Below are 20,000 nucleotides of genomic sequence, written 5' to 3' on the forward strand. Positions count from 1 at the left end.
ATTAATATAATGTACAGATATATATACACATATATAAGATATAAGGGGGAAAGTAAACTGGAGGAGTTATATATACACATATATAAGATATAAGGGGGAAAGTAAACTGGAGGAGTTATAATTAATGAATAAAGAAAAGGAGAGGGAAGAATAAGAGAGAGAGAGAGAGAGAGAGATGGAGATGGAGATGGAGATGGAGAGAGGGGGGGGGGACAGAGACTGTGTGTGTGTGTGTGTGTATGTGTGAATGTGTGTGTGTGTGTGTGTGTGTGTGTGTGTGTGTGTATAGATATATATAATAGATATATTATATATATTATATAGATATATATGTATATATGTGTATGTATATATATATATATTTATATATTATATATATATATATATTTATATAATATATATATACACATTTACATATATATGTTTACATACATATACACATATTTATACATATGCATACATACATACATACATATAAATATATATATATATATATATATATATATGTATATATATATATGTATATATATGAGAGTAAGAGAGGGATAAAGGGACAGAGACACAGGTGTATATATATACACACACACATATATATATGTGTGTGTGTGTGTATGTATGTATATATATATATATAGATAGATAAATATATATATAATATATATTATATGTATAAATACATATTTATAAATATATATACATATATATACATACATATACATACATACATACATACATACATACATACATACATACATACATACATATGGTTGGACACATGGTCCCACCAACTGTACCCCATGATCCGGCACAAGGACCTGTTTCAAAAGGCATCAAGACCCGATTCCAAAGCACAAGATAGCGTCCAGGTTTCACTACATCATCATTTGGCAGCTATCGCCGGCGGGGCGCATAGCCGCATCCACCCTTCGCTTCCACCTACGAGGGTCCCTCATGGCGAGCTGCCAGGCAGGGGCCCGGCCCATCTCTAGTTCCTCACGACAGGTTTGATCGATCTTCCCAAGCCACAACTTCCACGGTCGTCCCACAGGCCTCCTTCACCCAGGATTGTCCTGCGGGAATCGAGCAAAGTGGCCGTATAGCCGGAGTTGGCGATCGAGGATTGTGCAAGTAACAGGTCCTGTACCGGTCTCACGGTGCAACCGTTGGTTGGACACATGGACCCACCAACTGTATCCAATGTTCCGGCGCAAGGATCTGTTACAAAAGGGATCAAGACGAGATTCCAAAGCACAAGCGTCCAGCTTTCTCTACCGTAAAGAAAACTGGCAGTATCAGGTCCTTAAAGACGCGTAGCTTGGTCCTTCTGCACAGGTACCAACATCTCCAAATACTCTTGTCGAGAATTTCATGACCATTGCTGCCAGGCCAATCCGTCTTCTGTCTTCCTGGTCTGACAGCCCAGAGTCATGAACTGCATTACCGAGGAATATAAAGCTCTCGGTCAGCTTGATGTTGTCACTGCATGCACATACCGACTGAACAGGATCTCCTGGCAGACACACAAAATCCTGGATCTTGGTCCTGGTCCAGGAGACCTCTAGCCCCAGGGGCTTCGCTTCATTGCTAAATGCACCAAGGGTAGACTCAGAAAGAATAGCAACGCCATCAGCAAAGTCAAGGTCTGTATCTTGATATTGCCCAGAGTTGCTCCACAGTGACTTAGGACAGTAGCTCTAGCCAGTATCTAGTCCATGCAAGTGTTGAAAAGTGTTGGTGCAAGAACACAGCCTTGCCTCACTCCTGAACTAACAGGGAAGAAGCTCGACAGGCCCCCACCACACTTTACAACACTTTCAATTTCAGTCTTAAGATCTCCCAGAATGATTTGCGATGCACTGTATCAAATGCCTTCTTGAGGTCGATGTTGGCTGCAAGCAGCCCACGCCTAAACTCACGTCGGCGTTCTACAATGACTCGAAGGATACGGTCTATTGTGGACTTAACAGAAGTGAATTCAAATTGCTCTGGCCTCTGGTGCCTCAGCAGGTGGTCTCTGATACGCTTCAGAAGGATGCGAGCGAGAACCTTGCCTGGTATACTGCGTAGTGAAATGCCTCGATGATTGCTGCAGTCCCACCGATCCCTTTTCCCCTTCTAGAGAGGGATGACCACACCCCTCAGCAGGTCAGGGGGAATGGTACCAGTCTGCCAGATGGCAGACAGGATAGCATGCAAGCCCCCTGCATTGGTTCTCCACCAGCCTTTAACAGTTCAGCTGGGATGCCCCAGATACCCTCTGCTTTACTACTCTTCAGCCTGGAGATCGCCTCCCTGACATTAGTCAGGGAGGGTGGAACCACACTGATGGATGGGTCTGGCAAAGGAATCTCGAAACTCTCGCATCCAAGTTAATTGTTGGTGGATCAACCTGGTACAACTGTTCAAAATACTCAGCCCAACTCACCTGCCTATCAGGATCTCAGATTATCTGGTCACTTGCTGAGCGGACTGCAGTCATCTATGAGGATGTCTTTGAGTTCAGCTTTCGCAGGGCTTGGTAGGCAGAAAGAAGGTCATTTACTAGGAAATGGTTTTCGACCTCCTCTGCAAGATTCCTGATAAACTGCTCCTTCTTAGCAGTGACCTAGTCCTGCACACCAGCGAATAATGCAAATCGCGATCCCCTGACAGTCGAGCCGCGCGACAGACATCTGTGGCACCCAGTGTCTCTTGCGAGATGAAATTCTGTCTTGCTCTTGGGCATTCACCAGTCAAGTCATGCCCCTGAGTGCTGTGAAACGACCAGAGATAGCCTCAGCAAATCCCCAGGCACACTTCCCTTCCTTGAATCCGTCCTCATGAAACACCCTAGGGTGTTCATTGGAGCGACGGGGGGTTCTAAAGTGGACCCGGAGAGTAGCCACACCTAACCTATGATCAGTTCCACAGAACTCGGCGCTCTGGAGAATCCTCCAACGAGTGCTAACGAGGATATGGTCGATCTCCTAGGCTGTATTGCTGTACCAAGTCCAACGATCGGATCAGAACGTTGATACCAAGAGCAAGAAATCCTCAATTTCTGGTACCTAGCCAAGTCCCAGAAAAGGAGGCTATTCTCTCTACCAGCATCAGCTCCTGAGTCAAGTGAACCGACAGACATCTCATAGCCAGCTCGGTTGCAGCCATATACTGCATTGAAGTCACCCAGAACAATATGAATATCTCGCCGAAGACAGCTGTCTGTCTCAGATGCAAGTTTGACGTAAAACATCTCTTTTACATCAAATTCATAAACATCAGTAGGAGCGTACACAGCAATAAGAGTCATGAAGTCAAATGTAAGCTTCAGTCTCAGTACCATTATACGCTCATCGACTGGAGTGACCTCTACTACCGAGGATTGAAGTCTGCTGGAGATGGCTATGGCTACTCCCTGGAGATGGTGGCCATCGCTGCGGCCCGACCAGTAATAAGTGTAGCCATCCATGCTAATTTTGCCGCTGCCAGGTCTTCTCACCCCCGAGAGAGCAGCCACCTCAACTCTCAGCTGCTTCAATTCCCTCGACAGTAGTGGTATATATATATATATATATATATATATATATATATATATATATATATATATATATGTTAAACTTCAAGTAGGCTGTCAGATCGGTTTGCTGAGCAGACTGCAGTCATGAGGATGGCTTTGAGTTTAGCTTTCGCAGGGCTTGGTAGGCAGAACGAAGGTCATTTACTAGGAAATGGTTTTCGACCTCCTCTGCAAGATTCCTGATATATGTATATATGTATATAGATATATATATATGTGTGTGTGTGTGTGTATGTGTGTGTATACACATACACCCGCGAACGTGCGCATGTATATCAAAATATGTATTTTACCATCAGTTGCAAAGACGGCACACAGGAAGCCACCGGAGCACTCGTTCGGGCCCAGCGCCTTCCTCTTGTAGATGATGGTCAAGCTGTTCGCGGGCACCCTGCCGTTTGGGCCTTCATCCCCGCAGAAGGTCGCCGGCTTCGCTCCGCTGAAACGAAAGCGATTTGAGACCAGGGGGCCCTTCGGCTTCCTGGGCGAGCGACGTGGGCACAGGCTGAGAGGCCTCAAGGAAGGTTTTGAAAAGTGAGCTATTCTAGAAACAGTTTTGAGCGACGACCTATATGTATGTATATATGTATATATATATATATATATATATATATATATATATATATATATGTGTGTGTGTGTGTGTGTGTGTGTGTGTGTGTGTGTGTGTGTGTGTGTGTGTGTGTGTGTGTGTGTGTGTGTGTGTGTGTGTGTGTGTGTGTATGTGTGTGTATATATATAAATACATGTATATATATATATAATTTAGAAAGAAAAATGGAAGGAGTGTGGCCCTAGGGCGGGGGGGGGGGGGGCAAGTCGGACTTTGCTGGAGGCAAACAGAGCCTTGAGGGTCAATTGCCTCCCCCCTCCCCAGGCCCCCCAAAGGAGACAATTTGTGTTATTGTCAAAGTTCGTCTGGCGTCGTGATTATATTATAAAGGAAGGTAGAGTGTGATGACATCCTGACATTAACTGGTATGTAATTGGCTTTGCAATGAAGAGAAAACTACGGATTTAGGAGCTGCAAAATTCAACAGTAAACAGCCGTGACAAAACTCGATGGGAATGTTCACGAAACCTCGTAAATACAGGAAATCAGTTTACCTTATCTTCAGGATCATTTTCTCAGAACCACAGCCTGCAGGATTTAAGTTAAACTGGGGACACACAACGTCTATCATTGCTCCAGCTGGAGCCTGTGGGCGACACGAAATCACACTTTTTAATGACTTTGACCTTTGAATCACTCCAATTAAGAAAGATGTAAACGTCCGAGATGGATTTATTCCATCATATATATCACTGGTGAACAACCAACATCTATTCCATTTCTGACATTTTTGGAATAAACTTGTATTGCCAGTATGATTCTCTAACAAACTGCCAGTATCACTCCTATCTGTTGTATAGTAAACCCATTTTAAATCCCAAATGACAAGAATTCTTACCTTAACTGAATACGAGCACTTCGCTTTGGTTCCGTCATTATCTGAAAATAATAGAGCACCATCCCCTGCGTCTAAGTTGAATGTTTCCTTACAGCCCTGCCTGCTTCCTGAAAGACACGTAAGCATATCATTAGCATTGATCTGCCAGAAGAACAAGATTTAACATATGTATCATATATGTATCCGACATTTTTTGATAAATGAAAATAATTATCATTATTATTTTACCATTATCATCGTTATTATTATTACTAATGTTATTATTATTATTAAGGAAAAACTGCATATATATATACATATATATATACATATATATATATATATTCATGGCACTCTACGTAATTTAATAATACGAAATTCTTACCTTCGTTTCCCATGTTGGTCATTACTAATTTGGGGAACATCTTCTCAATATCGATGTCATTTTTCGAAGTCTTCAAGAAATCCCTCCATTTACTCTGAAATAATTAACTGAGCATTAATAATGATCGCGGCAGTAAAGACGAGAATTTTAATATTAATGGTGGTGATGATAGATATTTTTATCATGGCAATAAGATAATATAACCATAGTGTGAATGGTTATGTCATTACTGCCAAGAATCAGTGATCACATGAATAATGAAAATGAAATTGCACCTGAACGATAATGATAGCACCCCTAACCATTGTTATTAATCCTAACTGCAACAAAGAGTGGTACCAACGACGCTAACTAATTGTTATTGATACTAACTACAAGAACAACGATTGAAATGATTATGAAATAGCTTACAGAAACAGAAGGCTCTTGGGCGTGGGCGGTGGGCGTGAGGATCGACAGGAGGAAGGCGGTCGCCGAAGCCAGAGTCACAAACACTCGAACACATGGGCCCTTCATGCTTGGATTACTTGTTTGTAGCTAGATAAGTAGATAGGTGGTTAGATAGTTAGTTCCATTGGTCGATGGTATACGTATGCATGCATGGGTTCGAGGCGAAAGGTGGACGAGATAGTCTCTCTCTCTCTTTGTCTCTGTCTCTCTCATTCTGTTTCTATCTGCTTGTCTCTGTCTCTCCCTCTCAGTCTGTCTGTCTTTGTCTCTCTTTCTGTTCTTATCTATCTGTCTGTTTCTGCCTGGTATTTGTAATCAGAAAGATAATTAAATATACACATATTTCTGACGAAGATTTTAGTCGCAATTGGTCAAATACAGTTCTTGCGTTGTGAAAATATTCATTCTCACCTCTATAACTCTTTATTGCTGTATCTAACTCAATAGACAGAAGAATATTGACAAACCCACGATCTTCTACCATTGTATAATCAAGTAAGTATTGACGGACTGGTACCTTCTGGCGCTTAAAAGTTGTTTGATGAAACAGAGCTTTGTGAATTAAATCAGACTTGAGCGATGATGTAGATGATCGTGATGGTGAGATAACACAAAAGAAATGAAACTTTGTATAATATGCGCATGCCAATATATAATTACCAAATCCTATCAGGAGGTAAAAATCATATTAACACCTGCCTTTTGAACTGATCTCTTACTGATCCCTCATGTTCAATAAGAAATGTTTTTTTTTCGTATTCAGTACATCCCATAGAAGAGTGAATTCTGAACCTTAACTAAAAAGACCAGTATATGACATGAACAAAAAATCAAAGTGTCTAATTTAGCGGAAAAAACGGAATATCGTGATCAATAAAGATTAATTTATTGATAATAAAACTATATTTGAAGAGGTAGAGAGATAGATAAAATAATAATTTCGGTGGAAACTAAAAGTAGCGAAACTCCATTACTAACACACAAAAAGCAAGACAAAATAACTCATATAAGTAAAATGAAATACTCCCATTTCGCTCAATACACCCAAACGGAAAAACCCATACAGTTCCTCGAGTCGAAATCCAAAACAGAAATTACGCAAATTATACAAATATAATAATATACACCATTTTTTCTACATAAATAGAAAAACATTTCTCTCAGTCAAATTCTTTACCGAAAGAGAATAACCAACGGAAAAAATATAAATTACACATATACAAAGTTAAACAAGTTATACAAATAAAACAAAGTACTTAAATTACTCCTGAAAAACAAAGGAATGAAGTTATGCAAATTACAGAAAACTGAACAAGTTATACATATAAAAACAAAGTACTCCATTTTCTCCACATAAATAGATACACCCATACATTTCCCCAAATATTCTAACTTCTCCCAATCCACGTAAAAAGAGCTCCTTTGGTCAAAATTCTTACCGAGAGCAACGAAAAGCGCACAAGTTTCGGGGTCGGAAGCTCTTGAAGAACTATGGGTCTGGCCACCACTCCGGAGCGATGAAACTTTAGTAACGACTTAGCAACAGTTACTGTGTTTTGTTATTGCAAAATTGGCAAGTGTGCCGAGCCAAGGTTGTCTATATATGTAGGAAAGAAATGGTATGATATAAGGTACAAGTGTGTTGTATTGGCAGGTAGTACTTATCTAAAGGTTTCGTGTTGCCCATTGTTGCAAACTAGGTTATATTCGAAGCAAGTGAAGCTACTTGTTCTAATATACATGCTAGAGAAAATAGCTGAAACTGGCGATCCACACGTAGAATGGGGTGGGTGGAGGGAGTTGAAAATCTAAAAGAATTAAAAGATGGAGCCAGATATTTCTTTACCGGAAACGCACATTCAGGCAGCGCGTTTTAAGTAATTCATACATACATTTCCATAAATCTCCCTGCACAAAGAGAGGCAAATAATATTATATTGGCATTAAATTAAACTTGCAACTCGATCTCTTTAAGATTTTCTCATAAACTTCCATATTCCTGACATGTAAAGAAAAAATAAATACGTCAAAACCTTGAACATCTTTTGACTCAGACATAATTTTCACTAGATTACAGATTGCTGTAGATGCGAAACTGATAAAGGCCACTGGAAACTACTTCAAAAAATCAAAAGACTTGTATAAAAAAGTAATTGTTAACACACTTTTTTGATAATGCATGATGACTTTTTATTATTTTTTTCTTAAACCAATATGCATATATTTATTTATTCACTTATTTTATTTATTTATCTATTTCAAAATATTCTTTGCAAAATTCCGAAGATAAAGGTGCTTACCTTCCCTTGTCATGCGGCTACATTAGACATTCCTGATTTTTACATGGGCTCTATGAACAGCTAAGAGTCGAGGAGGTAATTTATAGAGGAAAGGTTGAAAATCAGACCTTAAAAAAAACAAAACAAACCTGAAAGCAAAACAATTTTCCCTTTTTTTTCTAAATGGCAAGTAAAGATTATTCGTTTCGTAAAAAAATATTCGCATTACGTCATACTGAGGAGGAGAAAAGCGTCCTTTTACTCAACTCAGAGAAAGAAAAATGTCCTTTTATTCAAATACAAGGGTGATTGAAGTATATATGTGAAGAGAGCCCAGGAAACTATGGTAAAGCTATTAAAACGTCGTCGCGCTGCTGTCCTCGTTAACGGAAGGCGTCGTCCTGCTCTTTCGTCTCGAGCGAGGTGGATTTCTCAATAGTTTTCTGAATTTTAAATGTTTTTCTGTTTTTCTTTTCTACGTCATTTTAAGTTGAACTCTTCTTCTATATCCCGGAATATATTTTTAAAAATCCTTATGCGGCTGTTTTATCAGTTATGCGGTGAAAAAAAGAAATAAAAAAGTCAGAAATTTCCTGAGAAATGCACGTCCTTCGGAATTGTTTTTTGCAACGGCGCCATTTTGTTTAACAAATTCCGCAAGACAAACAACAACAACAACGAAAAAAGACGAAAATGAATGAAATTGTTAATTATTCAACTTCTAATCAAGACAAGTCGAGCACAAGCAGACCACTTCCCACTACTAGCCTTTTTTTACTCTTTCTTTTCTTTCGGCTTGACGCTGGCACATTTCACTTGTATTTTACGTTGATTTGCACCCGTTGTATATAGTTCTGAATAAAACTACTATTGCAATCTTTCGGGACCCACATTCACTTTACAAAGATTCACAAGTTGTACGGATAACGAGCACATCAACATCTGCCTCGAGTGCTTTTTTTCTATTATTATTCTTGTGTATTTTATGCTCAGTTTTAGTTTGTTGGTGTTTTCTCTTTACATGATTTTCTTTTGAATATTTCTTTTACAAGACGAGAAAATTACAGATTTAATTTCTAAATCGCAGCAGATTGTTTTATACATATATTTTTTTTTTATGATATTTATAATTTTCTTAATTATTTCATTTGATGCTCTATTGATTTTATTTATGATTTTATCTTTTGGATATTTTCTCTTATTATAACTTTTCTTATTTAGTCTTTCAATGTTCTTAAACGCTTCGGTTCCGTCCTTGTCACAAATCCCTTGTTTTTTGTGAATAAGAGAAGTGGGTACTTTGCTTGTGAAGTAGCCTTTGGATTCACTCTGAAAGAAGGTTGTCTTGCCCCTTTTACCTGCCTAGGTGTATTCTGCTGGCCTTGCTATTGGATTCTTTTACATTACGTTTTGCTGTGAACCATGTGTGCTCCTTCGACTTTGACTTTTTACTTACTCTGAATTTTGCTTACTTTTTTTCTTGTACTTTTAAGCCTTTTATTCATGCTTTACCCTTTTACTCGTCTTTCACTTGAGCTTTTGTTTTGTTTACGCCAGCTTTTACTTTTTTACTTTTGCCTCATTTCACCTTTCACGTATCTTAGTTTAGATTTTAGTTCAGTTTACTGTTTTAAAGCTCTTCTGGCGTTTTTGTTTTGTTTTTGTTTTTGTAATTCTTAAACCCTTCTGACAATTGTAATTTTAAAGTCTTGCGTGAAGTTTCACTTTGGAACCTTCTGCTCGTTATTTTAGTTGATTTAAGGAATTTTGCACTGTAGTATCATGTATCATCCTCGTTTTGGTCTCGTGTTAGGCCTGCGTCTCCGGGGATAGTTGGCTTGTGAGGTCGTGTGGGTTCGGAGCCTTCAGTTTGGTCCCCTCAACCCCTTTTTGAGGAACGAACGGGGGTGGGAGGGCTCATTTTCCTTGGCCCCTGAGCCCGAAGTCTTCTTCTTCACGGGTGATTTCACTTGGGTTCCTCCTTACAACAGGAGCAGTTCAGAGCGGTGGTTCTTAACCTTTTCAGGGTCACGGACCCCTTTAAGAATCGAATGATATGGACCCCTTCCTCTGAAAGATTCACATAAACACAGTGTGTATGATAATTTACCTTGTTTATTGAGATTTGATTGTTTCATACAAATATGAGATACACAAAGTATTCTTAAACAATAAAGTAAACAATCTAAAAGACACTCATTTTTTGAAGAACCCCTGGTAACGAAGATGACAGATAAACGAAGAAAACTGAATACATTTAAATAAGATAGGTCATCTCGTGCATCCCTACTGGCTACATTACCGATGCTATTAGTTTATTTTCAGTGTTTAATTGGCATTTTCCCCTTGCAAGTTCTATGCCTTCCTCAGGGCCAGTGTCGTTGCTAAAGTTCTTTGGTGAAAAAATCTGCGGATTAAAATTGTCATAGGACACTTGATTCAATAGAAATTCGGTGGCCATGAGTATTCCTGCCAACTCAATTTGCGTAGTGCTACCCCAGTCATGAACCCTCCTACAATCCTGGCTCTGCAAAACATTGTTTTTATATACAGCAAAAGCGCATCCTGCTCTGCTCCCAGACTGCAAGGATCCGTCAGTGTAGCATTCATATGCATTGGACAGAGTTTCTAGATGCTCATTTATAATTGCAAGTATATACTGCTTAAGTATAGCAGGGGCGACACTGTCTTTTTAGGTGGCATTCGTATAATATACACTTAGGTCCGACATTTTCCACGGTGGTACAGAACGTCCATGTAGGGTCTTAGTTATGGGTATGTTCAGCTGAGGTAACTGTTTACATGTTACTAGAACCCATGGATTTGAGTATGAATCGGTGTTGTCATTCAAAGCCATCGAATTTCTATTGAATCTAGGCTCAGGGGTCATCTTCTGCGATTTACAGAGTGCTCTCCAGGCTCTGAACACCCTTGACAAAATCCATGAAACAGTATCATCAAAGCAATCAGTTTCGTTCGGTGTTCCACAATGCTTCATCCTTGACCCAATCTTATTTATTATTTTCATAAATGATTTATCATCAATTGCAAAAAACTATCTTCTTGTTCAGTACGCCGACGACTCTCAATTCGATATGAATGGCCTGAAACTAAATCCACAAAAAAACATAGTAAAAATGCCCACAGATACAGTTATATATTTCCAAGGTTGCTACATCAAACTCAACACAACAGTAAAAAACCTAGGGGTACACGTAGTCAGACACACATTGATCACATTTACAGAAAAGTAATGGGCACACTGATATACTTGAATCATATAGAAAATAAAATACTAACAGAAACAAGAATTGCTGTTATACAAACACTAGCACTTAGTATCCTTTACTACTGCCTTAACATCTGGGGCTCCACAAACAAACACAAATACAAAGAACACAGAAACTACAGAACTTCACGGCAAGAGTAGCACTGGGAAATGTAAATAAATATGACCACATCACACCACATATAAACAAACTAAAATGGCTAAAAGTACAACAGAAATACAAATATGACACGTGTATGCTGATCCATAAAATAATACAAGGAAATTACCCAAATGGGCTATTACCTATACAAACAACAGGTAACATAACAGGTGTCCTTACAAGGCAAAATAACTCCTTGTATATCAAAGGATCGAATACAGAAACCGGGGCAAGAAATATGCAAATCCGAGGACAGGTGATCTGGAACCACCTACCAGGAAATATTAGAAATATCTCCGACCAAAAGACATTTAAAACAAAAGTGAAAGAACATCTACTGAAATATCAATGACATCAAGCGTTTGAACATCAAGTCAAGTACGAAATTTCAGTCATCTGTGATATTAATGTTCTGTCTACTCATGTTAAACAAGCATTTCATAATATCTATGTATATAACATCCTATTACATAACATACATATAAATGGAATACCTATTGTAATTAATGGAATAAAGTGTTTTGAATTTGAATTTGACAAAGGTGCACGAAATATTGCAAATGACATCAGAATAAACGTGTATCGCACAAAAGAACGAGGCCACAATATACGTTTTGTGTGGATTCCATCGCATGTTGGAATCCCTAGGCATGATCATGCTGATCGCCTAGCAAAGTCAGCATGTGACAAACAAAGTGTGGATATAGACCTTGGGATACCTCTTTCTAGGATTTTATATATCATTAAAGTTTCCTTCAAAGAGGACTTGACTGAGTTAATTAATTCTCAACGCCCTGAAAGCTATAGCATAAAGCACTACGACCGGTTTACGCAAGATTCATTCATCTATGGTTTATATAAAACAAGAACAAGACAGTGTGATATTGTGACTGCAAGAATCAGGCTTGGATATAGATTGTATTGGCAGGTCAGTACAGTTCGTAAAGTCGAAGAAACTAAGTGTAAAGTGTGTAATGAGAATATAAGCGAACACTTGCACATTATATCTAAGTGTGCCATGTGTTACAGCCTTTCAGACAACCTTGCATGAGGTACGGGGAACTATGTAACTACTTGATACTTGTGTTGTATCCTGAATTTAGAATGTAGTATCACATAACCGCGTATCAAATGTATTAATGCTTTTCCAGGCCCAAGCTATATGCCGGCGTGGCAGACGAGTAGATAAAGGACTGTGCAATTGTTCCTTTCCTTGAACTGATGAAGTACTTATCAAAACAATGGTATAGCCTAAAATTCAAATGTAATACCACTATGTAATGTTATGACCATGCATTAAATGTACCACAGCTTGCAGACGCCTATGCAGTTAGCTAAATTAAAAGAATTCGTAGGAAAATAACATTTGCAATTTTATATCTTTGACCCGCATATTTTGTGTAAATTTGTCAAGCTTTTACTTCTTATTTGTCTATCTGTCTGCTTGCTGTTGTTTTCCTTATCTATTTTTTATCATTTAATAAATATGCATCTTAATCTTTGCCTTCTTCTCCAACTTCCTCACCTTCTCATGTTCAAATTTGCGTTTCTTTTCGGCAAACCAAATATGGCGGAAATCCCGGAGACTTTTATAAACAGCAAGATAAGTGTATGTAACATTATATAAATATTCTCTCATTTATACATGCACACATATACACACAAACTTACAGACATACACACATATATACACGTACACTGACAGACAGATAGACAGACAAAAACATCACAAACACATGTGCATATCTCTCTCTCTCTCTCTCTCTCTCTCTCTCTCTCTCTCTCTCGCACACACACACCTATGTATTTCTGTAAGTATATATATAAGTATGTATGTATGTACACACACACACACACACATGTATCTGTATGTATCTAATATATATATATATATATATATATATATATATATGTGTGTGTGTGTGTGTGTGTGTGTGTGTGTGTGTGTGTGTGTGTGTGTGTGTGTGTGTATGTATAGATGTCTAATATCTATATATGTATTTATATAGGTCAGATATCTATATATCTATGTATATGTGTGTATTTATCTATATGTATGTGTATATATAACTATATGTATATATATGTGTGTGTCTTTATATGCATGTATATGAATGTGTATATATAATATGTATATATACATGCATGTAATTATATATCCATGTATATATAATTTTTTTGAGGCAATTGGGAGGCTGAACTAATCTGAAATCGAAAGACACTATAGTCATGCTCATCCAGGCTTAAATCTTTGTTTCCCTTCCCCTTTGGCGGTAGCTGCTGCGCTGAGAGGAAATGGGGCATTATTTTTTGTAGGTTTCGTTTTACTTAGATCTTTAACCATTTTTTTTTTTTTTTTGTATGTGTGTGAGTCGCTTATTCGGGTATTGTAATCATTAATATCGTCGTGCTTCATTTTTTTATCATTACACTTGTTATTTTTTTTCTCTGTTAGTGATGCTGCAGTATGTGTGTGTGTGTGTATATATATATATATATATATATATATATATGTATATATGTATATATATATATATGTATATATATGTATGTATGTATATGTGTATATATTTGTATATATATATATGTATATATATTTTTTGTATCACTATCGTAAACCTATTTTCTTTTTTTTCAATATTGTTGCTCTAATTGATAGAGTCCTTATCATCCTTATTGTTAGTACTATGAAGAATTTCCATTTTCATGTTGTGTTGTGTTGAGTTCACTTTCAGTCTATCGTTTTAACGAATAATCTCAGTTGTTTCATTCATTTTTCATAACACAAAACTTATTATGATTCCGCTTGGCATATATTTTTTTTTTTTTTTTAATCTCAAGGAAGAAAATACCAAAATATGTCTTATTTTTTATTTTCGACAATTCATTTGAGATTCTCCGTTTTTTTTTTTCTCTTTAAACATATGCTCCTCATTTTGTATTTATTTTCATTTTTACTTTTATTTTCCTATTTATTCATTTATTTGAATGTTATAATTATTCTTATTTATTGATGAGTAATAACTGCTGAATTGCACGTAAATATATCTGAACGCTTTACTTATAACAGAAAATACTCCTAAGTGTAAAACGTAAGTGTACAACCAATGCATCGGTTCCTAATTAACAATATGACTGGTTTAATTAGCCATCTAGGCTTACATATACATAATCAAATAGAAGAAATCAATTAGAAGATAAGTTTAGTGTACAGATGACTATAATTCTTATTTGTGTGTGTGTGTGTGTGTGTGTGTGTGTGTGTGTGTGTGTGTGTGTGTGTGTGTGTGTGTGTGTGTGTGTGTGTGTGTACATATACGCATAGGTACACGTAGAAAAGGTCTGAATGGTACTGAATATCTTCACAGAACAAGAGATGAACACGGACGGTTTCGAGTACGTCTTCGCCAGGAATACATACACACAATTCTGACAGAGAGATAATCGAAACAGGACAAGTACATCTCTTGCTCCATGAAGATAATCAGTATCATTCAGACCTTTTCTAGATTTGTCCCAATGAGTACGGTAGAGAGCACACACACACACACACACACACGCGCGCGACTTTCTTCTCATCTAACCTCTTCCTTGCCCTCAAAAAAACAATCCCTATCCATCCATCTATCCCTATCTATTTCTCCTCGTCGGTTTAAAAAAACCTTCACCTATCTATCTATCTGCAACTTCTTCTTCTGCCTCTCCCTCTTCCTCTCCTTCCTCCTCCTCCTCCTCCTCCTCCTTCCACCACCTCCTTCCACCACCTCCCCCTGCTCCTCCTCCTCCTCCTCCTCCTCCTCCTCCTCCTCCTCCTCCTCCTCCTCCTCCTCCTCCTCCTCCTCCTCCTCCTTCCAACCCCCCCCCCCCTCCCCATCTCGTCGCTCTCAGAAACGCAGCGTCACCGTCTCTCCATGAATGAAGCGAGCGAGGTCACGTGACAAGGGCGACTCGCACGAGGAGCCATTCACAAACCAGGCTTGCAGGTCGTCGTAGTATTTTGGCGCCGGATCCGAGTGCAAGCGTTCGCATAAGTCGCACCAGGGCTTGGCGGATGCGGACCAGCCTGTCGCCAGTTGTTGGTCTGATTTCCAACTAAGATAAAGAAATAAATGGAGAGATAAATGATTTTAGTTAATTAATTGATTGATAAGGAACAAAATTGTGAGACACTGGGATTACGTGCCTAAATCATTTATTTCACAATACTAAAATAGTTTTCTAGTTACCACATTATTATCATAATTATTATTACTGATATCAACAATTGTAAAGAAGGAAAGGGAAGCGAACACATATGTATACACATATACATATACATAAATACATACATACGTACGTACATGCATGCATACATATGTAAATCACCAATAATAATAATAATAATAATAATAATAATAATAATAATAATAATAATAATAATAAAAACAACGATGACTTGGATGATATTTACAATGAAACTAATAACAATACCAATAATAACAACCGTACCTGAAATACTCCATATACGCCGTGTGATTGGCATCGAGGTACTTGAGATACCGAGCCAGCGACGCGACATCAGCGAAGTCCCTGGCGTCAACGTAGGAATGCCTAGGACCCTGCTTGAGGTAGTCGGCTGATCCCCAGACGACGGGCACCACGTAGTACCTGGCGGGAAGGTATGAGGTAGGTTGGGGGTATGAGGGTAAAGGGAGGAGGAGAAATGGCGTGTGTGTGTGGTATTTTGGGGATATTGGGCACTTTTTGGTATGTGGTTGGAGAGTTTTAGGTACTTGGTATCTGGTATGAGGGTATTAGGGAATATTTAGTATATGAAGTAGCAGGGAGAGAGGAAATATCGTCTGGTAACTATAGGGGAGTATTAGGCAATGTGTAGTGTCTGGAAGGAGGATATTAGGTTCACTGTTTATCTAATAGGAGAGTACTGGAGTGTGGAGAAAAACGGAGGGAGGAACAGGAGGAAGATGAAGGGAAGGTGTGATGAGTAGTAACAGGAGGAAGGAAATAAAGATAATAGTGAGGGGAAGATTTGTTTTCAAAATGGAAAGAAAAGAAAGAAAAGAAAAAAAAATACACACACACACACACACACACACACACACACACACACACACACATATATATATATATATATATATATATATATATATATATGTACGTATATATATAAGCTTAAAACCAATATTTCTTCTATATTCATAAGATTGTCTGATATATTTTCTGATATAGTAATATATAAATACATATGTTTATATATGACATATTATTTTTTTCTTATAACAGTAAAATGCCATACATCATAATACAAAAAAGTTGAATACCATACATAAAAAAAAAATAAAAAAGAAGAAAAAAATCCAGAGTAATCCAAACATTGACCATCACCATGAACTCACTGCAAAACACCGAAGAACTTTTCCGTGACGTAATCTGAACACAGGGAGTTCTCAAAGGCCAGGTAGAACTTGTAGTCGCGTTCCAACATGGCGTAGCACTCGCTCTGGCGCGCCCGAAGGCACTCCAGCGGCCCGCACCTGCCGAAGGTGTCGACGTCCACGAATTGCTGTAGGGTCCGGGCCAGGCTGGATGGGGGGAGGGAGAGGGAAAGGGGGAGGGATAGGGAGAGAGAGAGGGAAAGGGAGAGGGAGAGGGAGAGGGAGAGGGAGGGAGCGAGATAGAGGGAGGGAGGGAGGGAGGGAGAGAAAGATTGGAGGTTTAGTGAGGTTGAAGGAAGTGTGAGAGAGTGCGAGGTGGATGGGTTGTGTCGTGGAAAGTGTGGGTGAGGTGGATGTGTGTGTGTGTGTGGGGGGGTGATGTTGTGGGAAGTGTGGGTGGGGGGGTGAAGTGGGAAGTGTTGTGTGTTGGGAAAAGTGTTATGTTGTTAAATGTAAAATGAGAGATTTGTTATTTGCGTGATGTCGAATTCGTATGATATACTGCAAATTTTTGAGAAGCGTGAACCTCAAGCCGCCTGACTTTTACATCACTGTTCACACATTTCATATACAGCATACGTCAAGTAACACATACAAACTTCCTTTCACGAACTATACATCATCCCGCCATTACAATACAAACCAAAACTGGAATAAGAGAAAAAAAAAAAACATTTATAAACCTAAATAATATTAACAAAACCACTACAAGCAATTACCTCTCCCTACCGCTTTCAGAATGGCAGTTGGACACGAACCAGGCAATTAACTTCGTCTTGTTCTTGGTCACTGAAACTGCGTCTATGGGCTGTGGGCTTCTGTTCAGGACGAAGCCGTGGCTGGAAAATCAGGGGAGCGAGCGAAATGAGAGGAAAATCTATTAGAAGCATTTTTGTTCAGTCACTTATTATACTTACAATGCGATTCCTTCGGTATTTGTAATAGCAGCTATTTGAGAGAAAGAAAGAGAAAAAGAGAAAGAGAAAGTGAAAAAGAGAGGGAGAGAGAAAGTAAGAGAGAAAGAGAGAGAGAGAGAGAGAGAGAGAGAGAGAGAGAGAGAGAGAGAGAGAGAGAGAGAGAGAGAGAGACAGACAGACAGACAGAGACAAACAGACAGACACACAATCAGACTAACACACACACAGACTCGAAAGACCCTGTTCTTAAAACGAGCTCAAATTCCACTCACGGGCTGGGAAAATCGGAGTCCAGGCGGTAGGTGAAAGTCCAGTTGAAGAGTCCATTGTAAGGCTGGACAGAGGAGTAGAGATAGGCGGGAGACTCTTGCATCCGGAACACGTATCTTGTGTGAGGCGACCTGAGGGCAGGGCAGGGCAGGGAAGGGAAGGGCAGGGAAGGGAAGGCAAGGGAAGGCAAGGGAAGGGAAGGGAAGGGAAAGGTAGGGTAGGGTAGGGTAGGGTAGGGTAGGGAAGGGAAGGGAAGTGAAGGGAAGGGAAGGGAAGGGAAGGGAAGGGAAGGGAAGGGAAGGGAAGGGCAGGGCAGAGCAAGGAAGGGAAGGGCAGGGGAAGGGCAGGGCAGGGCAGGGGAAGTCAACATTATTAATACAAATAATTATAAATAAAACCTTGAATTCACAATCTGTAAAAAAAAAAAAAAAAAAAAAAATTATCTCAAAATCGTTAAGAAAATAGAAAATAATAAAACAGAAAATAAAAAGCTAATCATCGATTAAACAAAAATAAATAAAAAATATACTAAATAAAATAAAGAAAGAGATTCACGAAGGATAAATAAAAACGAGATGAAAAATAAAACCCAAGACTTAATCCCAAACCTCCGAGACGGCAACACCGCTGCCACCAACGCCACGAGAATAACACAAACTTCCACCAACTTCCTTTGAAAAAAAAAAAAAAATCCGGAAGATACACGCCACCAACTTCATTCATACAAACACCACCACCGGGAAAATAAAATTAATCCAAAACTTCACCAACTTCCACCAATTTCCTTAGACAAAAAGATAAAAAATTCCGGACTCGCCAAACTTCCAGCAACTTCCACCTACGTTCTTTATTAAAACAAATACGTGCAAAGAAATTAAACTCACCTAGATTCCGGAAGAGACGTTAAATCACCAACTTCCGCAATACTAGTAAATCCTTTACAAAATCCATCACAAAAATAAAGAGAAGAAAAAAAGAAGAAAGAAAGAAAAAAAAAAAAAAAGAACGAAAGAGAAATTGCAAAATATAGAATAAAAATAAATAAGATAAAAAAGAAAGGAAAAAAAGATTATAACAAAGAAAGAAAGAAAAGAGAATGATCAAAAGAAAGAAAGAAAAGAGAAAGACAAAAAGAAAGAAAGAAAAGAGAAAGACAAAAAGAAAGAAAGAAAAGAGAATGATAAAAAGAAAGAAAGAAAAGAGAATGATAAAAAGATAGAATTTAAAAATATAAACTAAAAAAAAAAAAAAAAAAAGCAAGAACAAAATAGAAAAAAAAGTCTCACCGAACTTCCGGGAGAGACAAGTCGCTGCTCCTGAAGTGCCAGACGAGGGCATCCAACTCCCCGGCAGAGAAGCGCCTCCTGTCGGCCGTCACGAAGCACCCGTCAACCCGACAGCCGGCTCTCACGAAGGGCTCTCTGCCCAGCCCGAAGCCGTAGTGGAACTTGCCGTACATCTGAGCAGGCGAGGGGGCGGGAGGGCACTTAGTTGGAAGAATGTTTTGGGGGGGAAGATAATGGCTGTTGGGAAGGTAATGGTGGTAATCTGTCATTGTTATTACAAGTTATATCTTTATTATCCCAATACTAACGAAGATAAAACATTGCCCTGTGCAAGTGTTCGTCCTCATTCATACTTCACCACATGGCACAAATAACCGTTAAAATAACCACGTAACTCACATCATTCCAGACCAATATCTTCTTCAGTGACGTGGTATCTTCACCGTGCGCTGGCTCTGCCTTGAGGTCATCTGGTATCTCTTCCTGTAATGTTATATTCACGTCATGTTTCGTCGGGTTGGCGTCAAGGAGAGGCTGTTGGTGTGTCAGAAGCTGAGTCGG

The 20,000-nt window shown here is 38.8% G+C and overlaps 2 protein-coding genes across 2 annotated transcripts in view; both read right to left on the reverse strand.

Annotated features, from left to right (window-relative positions):
• The window catches only part of LOC125026625, a 7,908-nt gene extending 543 nt beyond the window's left edge, over nucleotides 1–7,365 (reverse strand). The window contains exons 1-6 of the mRNA XM_047615201.1: nucleotides 7,261–7,365; nucleotides 5,783–5,908; nucleotides 5,372–5,465; nucleotides 5,008–5,114; nucleotides 4,664–4,755; nucleotides 3,850–3,995 (exon numbers count right to left, since the gene is read on the reverse strand). Coding sequence (XP_047471157.1) covers nucleotides 3,850–3,995; nucleotides 4,664–4,755; nucleotides 5,008–5,114; nucleotides 5,372–5,465; nucleotides 5,783–5,887 — 544 coding nt within the window. The 5' untranslated portion in view covers nucleotides 5,888–5,908; nucleotides 7,261–7,365. The remainder of the gene's footprint in view (nucleotides 1–3,849; nucleotides 3,996–4,663; nucleotides 4,756–5,007; nucleotides 5,115–5,371; nucleotides 5,466–5,782; nucleotides 5,909–7,260) is intronic.
• Nucleotides 7,366–15,415: 8,050 nt separating this feature from the next.
• Nucleotides 15,416–20,000, reverse strand: part of LOC125026275 (alpha-(1,3)-fucosyltransferase C-like) — a 10,714-nt gene continuing 6,129 nt past the window's right edge. Inside the window, exons 3-9 of the mRNA XM_047614580.1 lie at nucleotides 19,839–20,000; nucleotides 19,440–19,612; nucleotides 18,156–18,284; nucleotides 17,686–17,805; nucleotides 16,928–17,113; nucleotides 16,020–16,178; nucleotides 15,416–15,623 (exon numbers count right to left, since the gene is read on the reverse strand). The exon at nucleotides 19,839–20,000 is cut by the window's right edge and continues 40 nt beyond it. Of these exons, the coding sequence (XP_047470536.1) occupies nucleotides 15,416–15,623; nucleotides 16,020–16,178; nucleotides 16,928–17,113; nucleotides 17,686–17,805; nucleotides 18,156–18,284; nucleotides 19,440–19,612; nucleotides 19,839–20,000 (1,137 nt within the window). The remainder of the gene's footprint in view (nucleotides 15,624–16,019; nucleotides 16,179–16,927; nucleotides 17,114–17,685; nucleotides 17,806–18,155; nucleotides 18,285–19,439; nucleotides 19,613–19,838) is intronic.

Source organism: Penaeus chinensis, chromosome 6 (assembly GCF_019202785.1).
Source record: "Penaeus chinensis breed Huanghai No. 1 chromosome 6, ASM1920278v2, whole genome shotgun sequence".
NCBI lineage: Eukaryota > Metazoa > Arthropoda > Malacostraca > Decapoda > Penaeidae > Penaeus > Penaeus chinensis.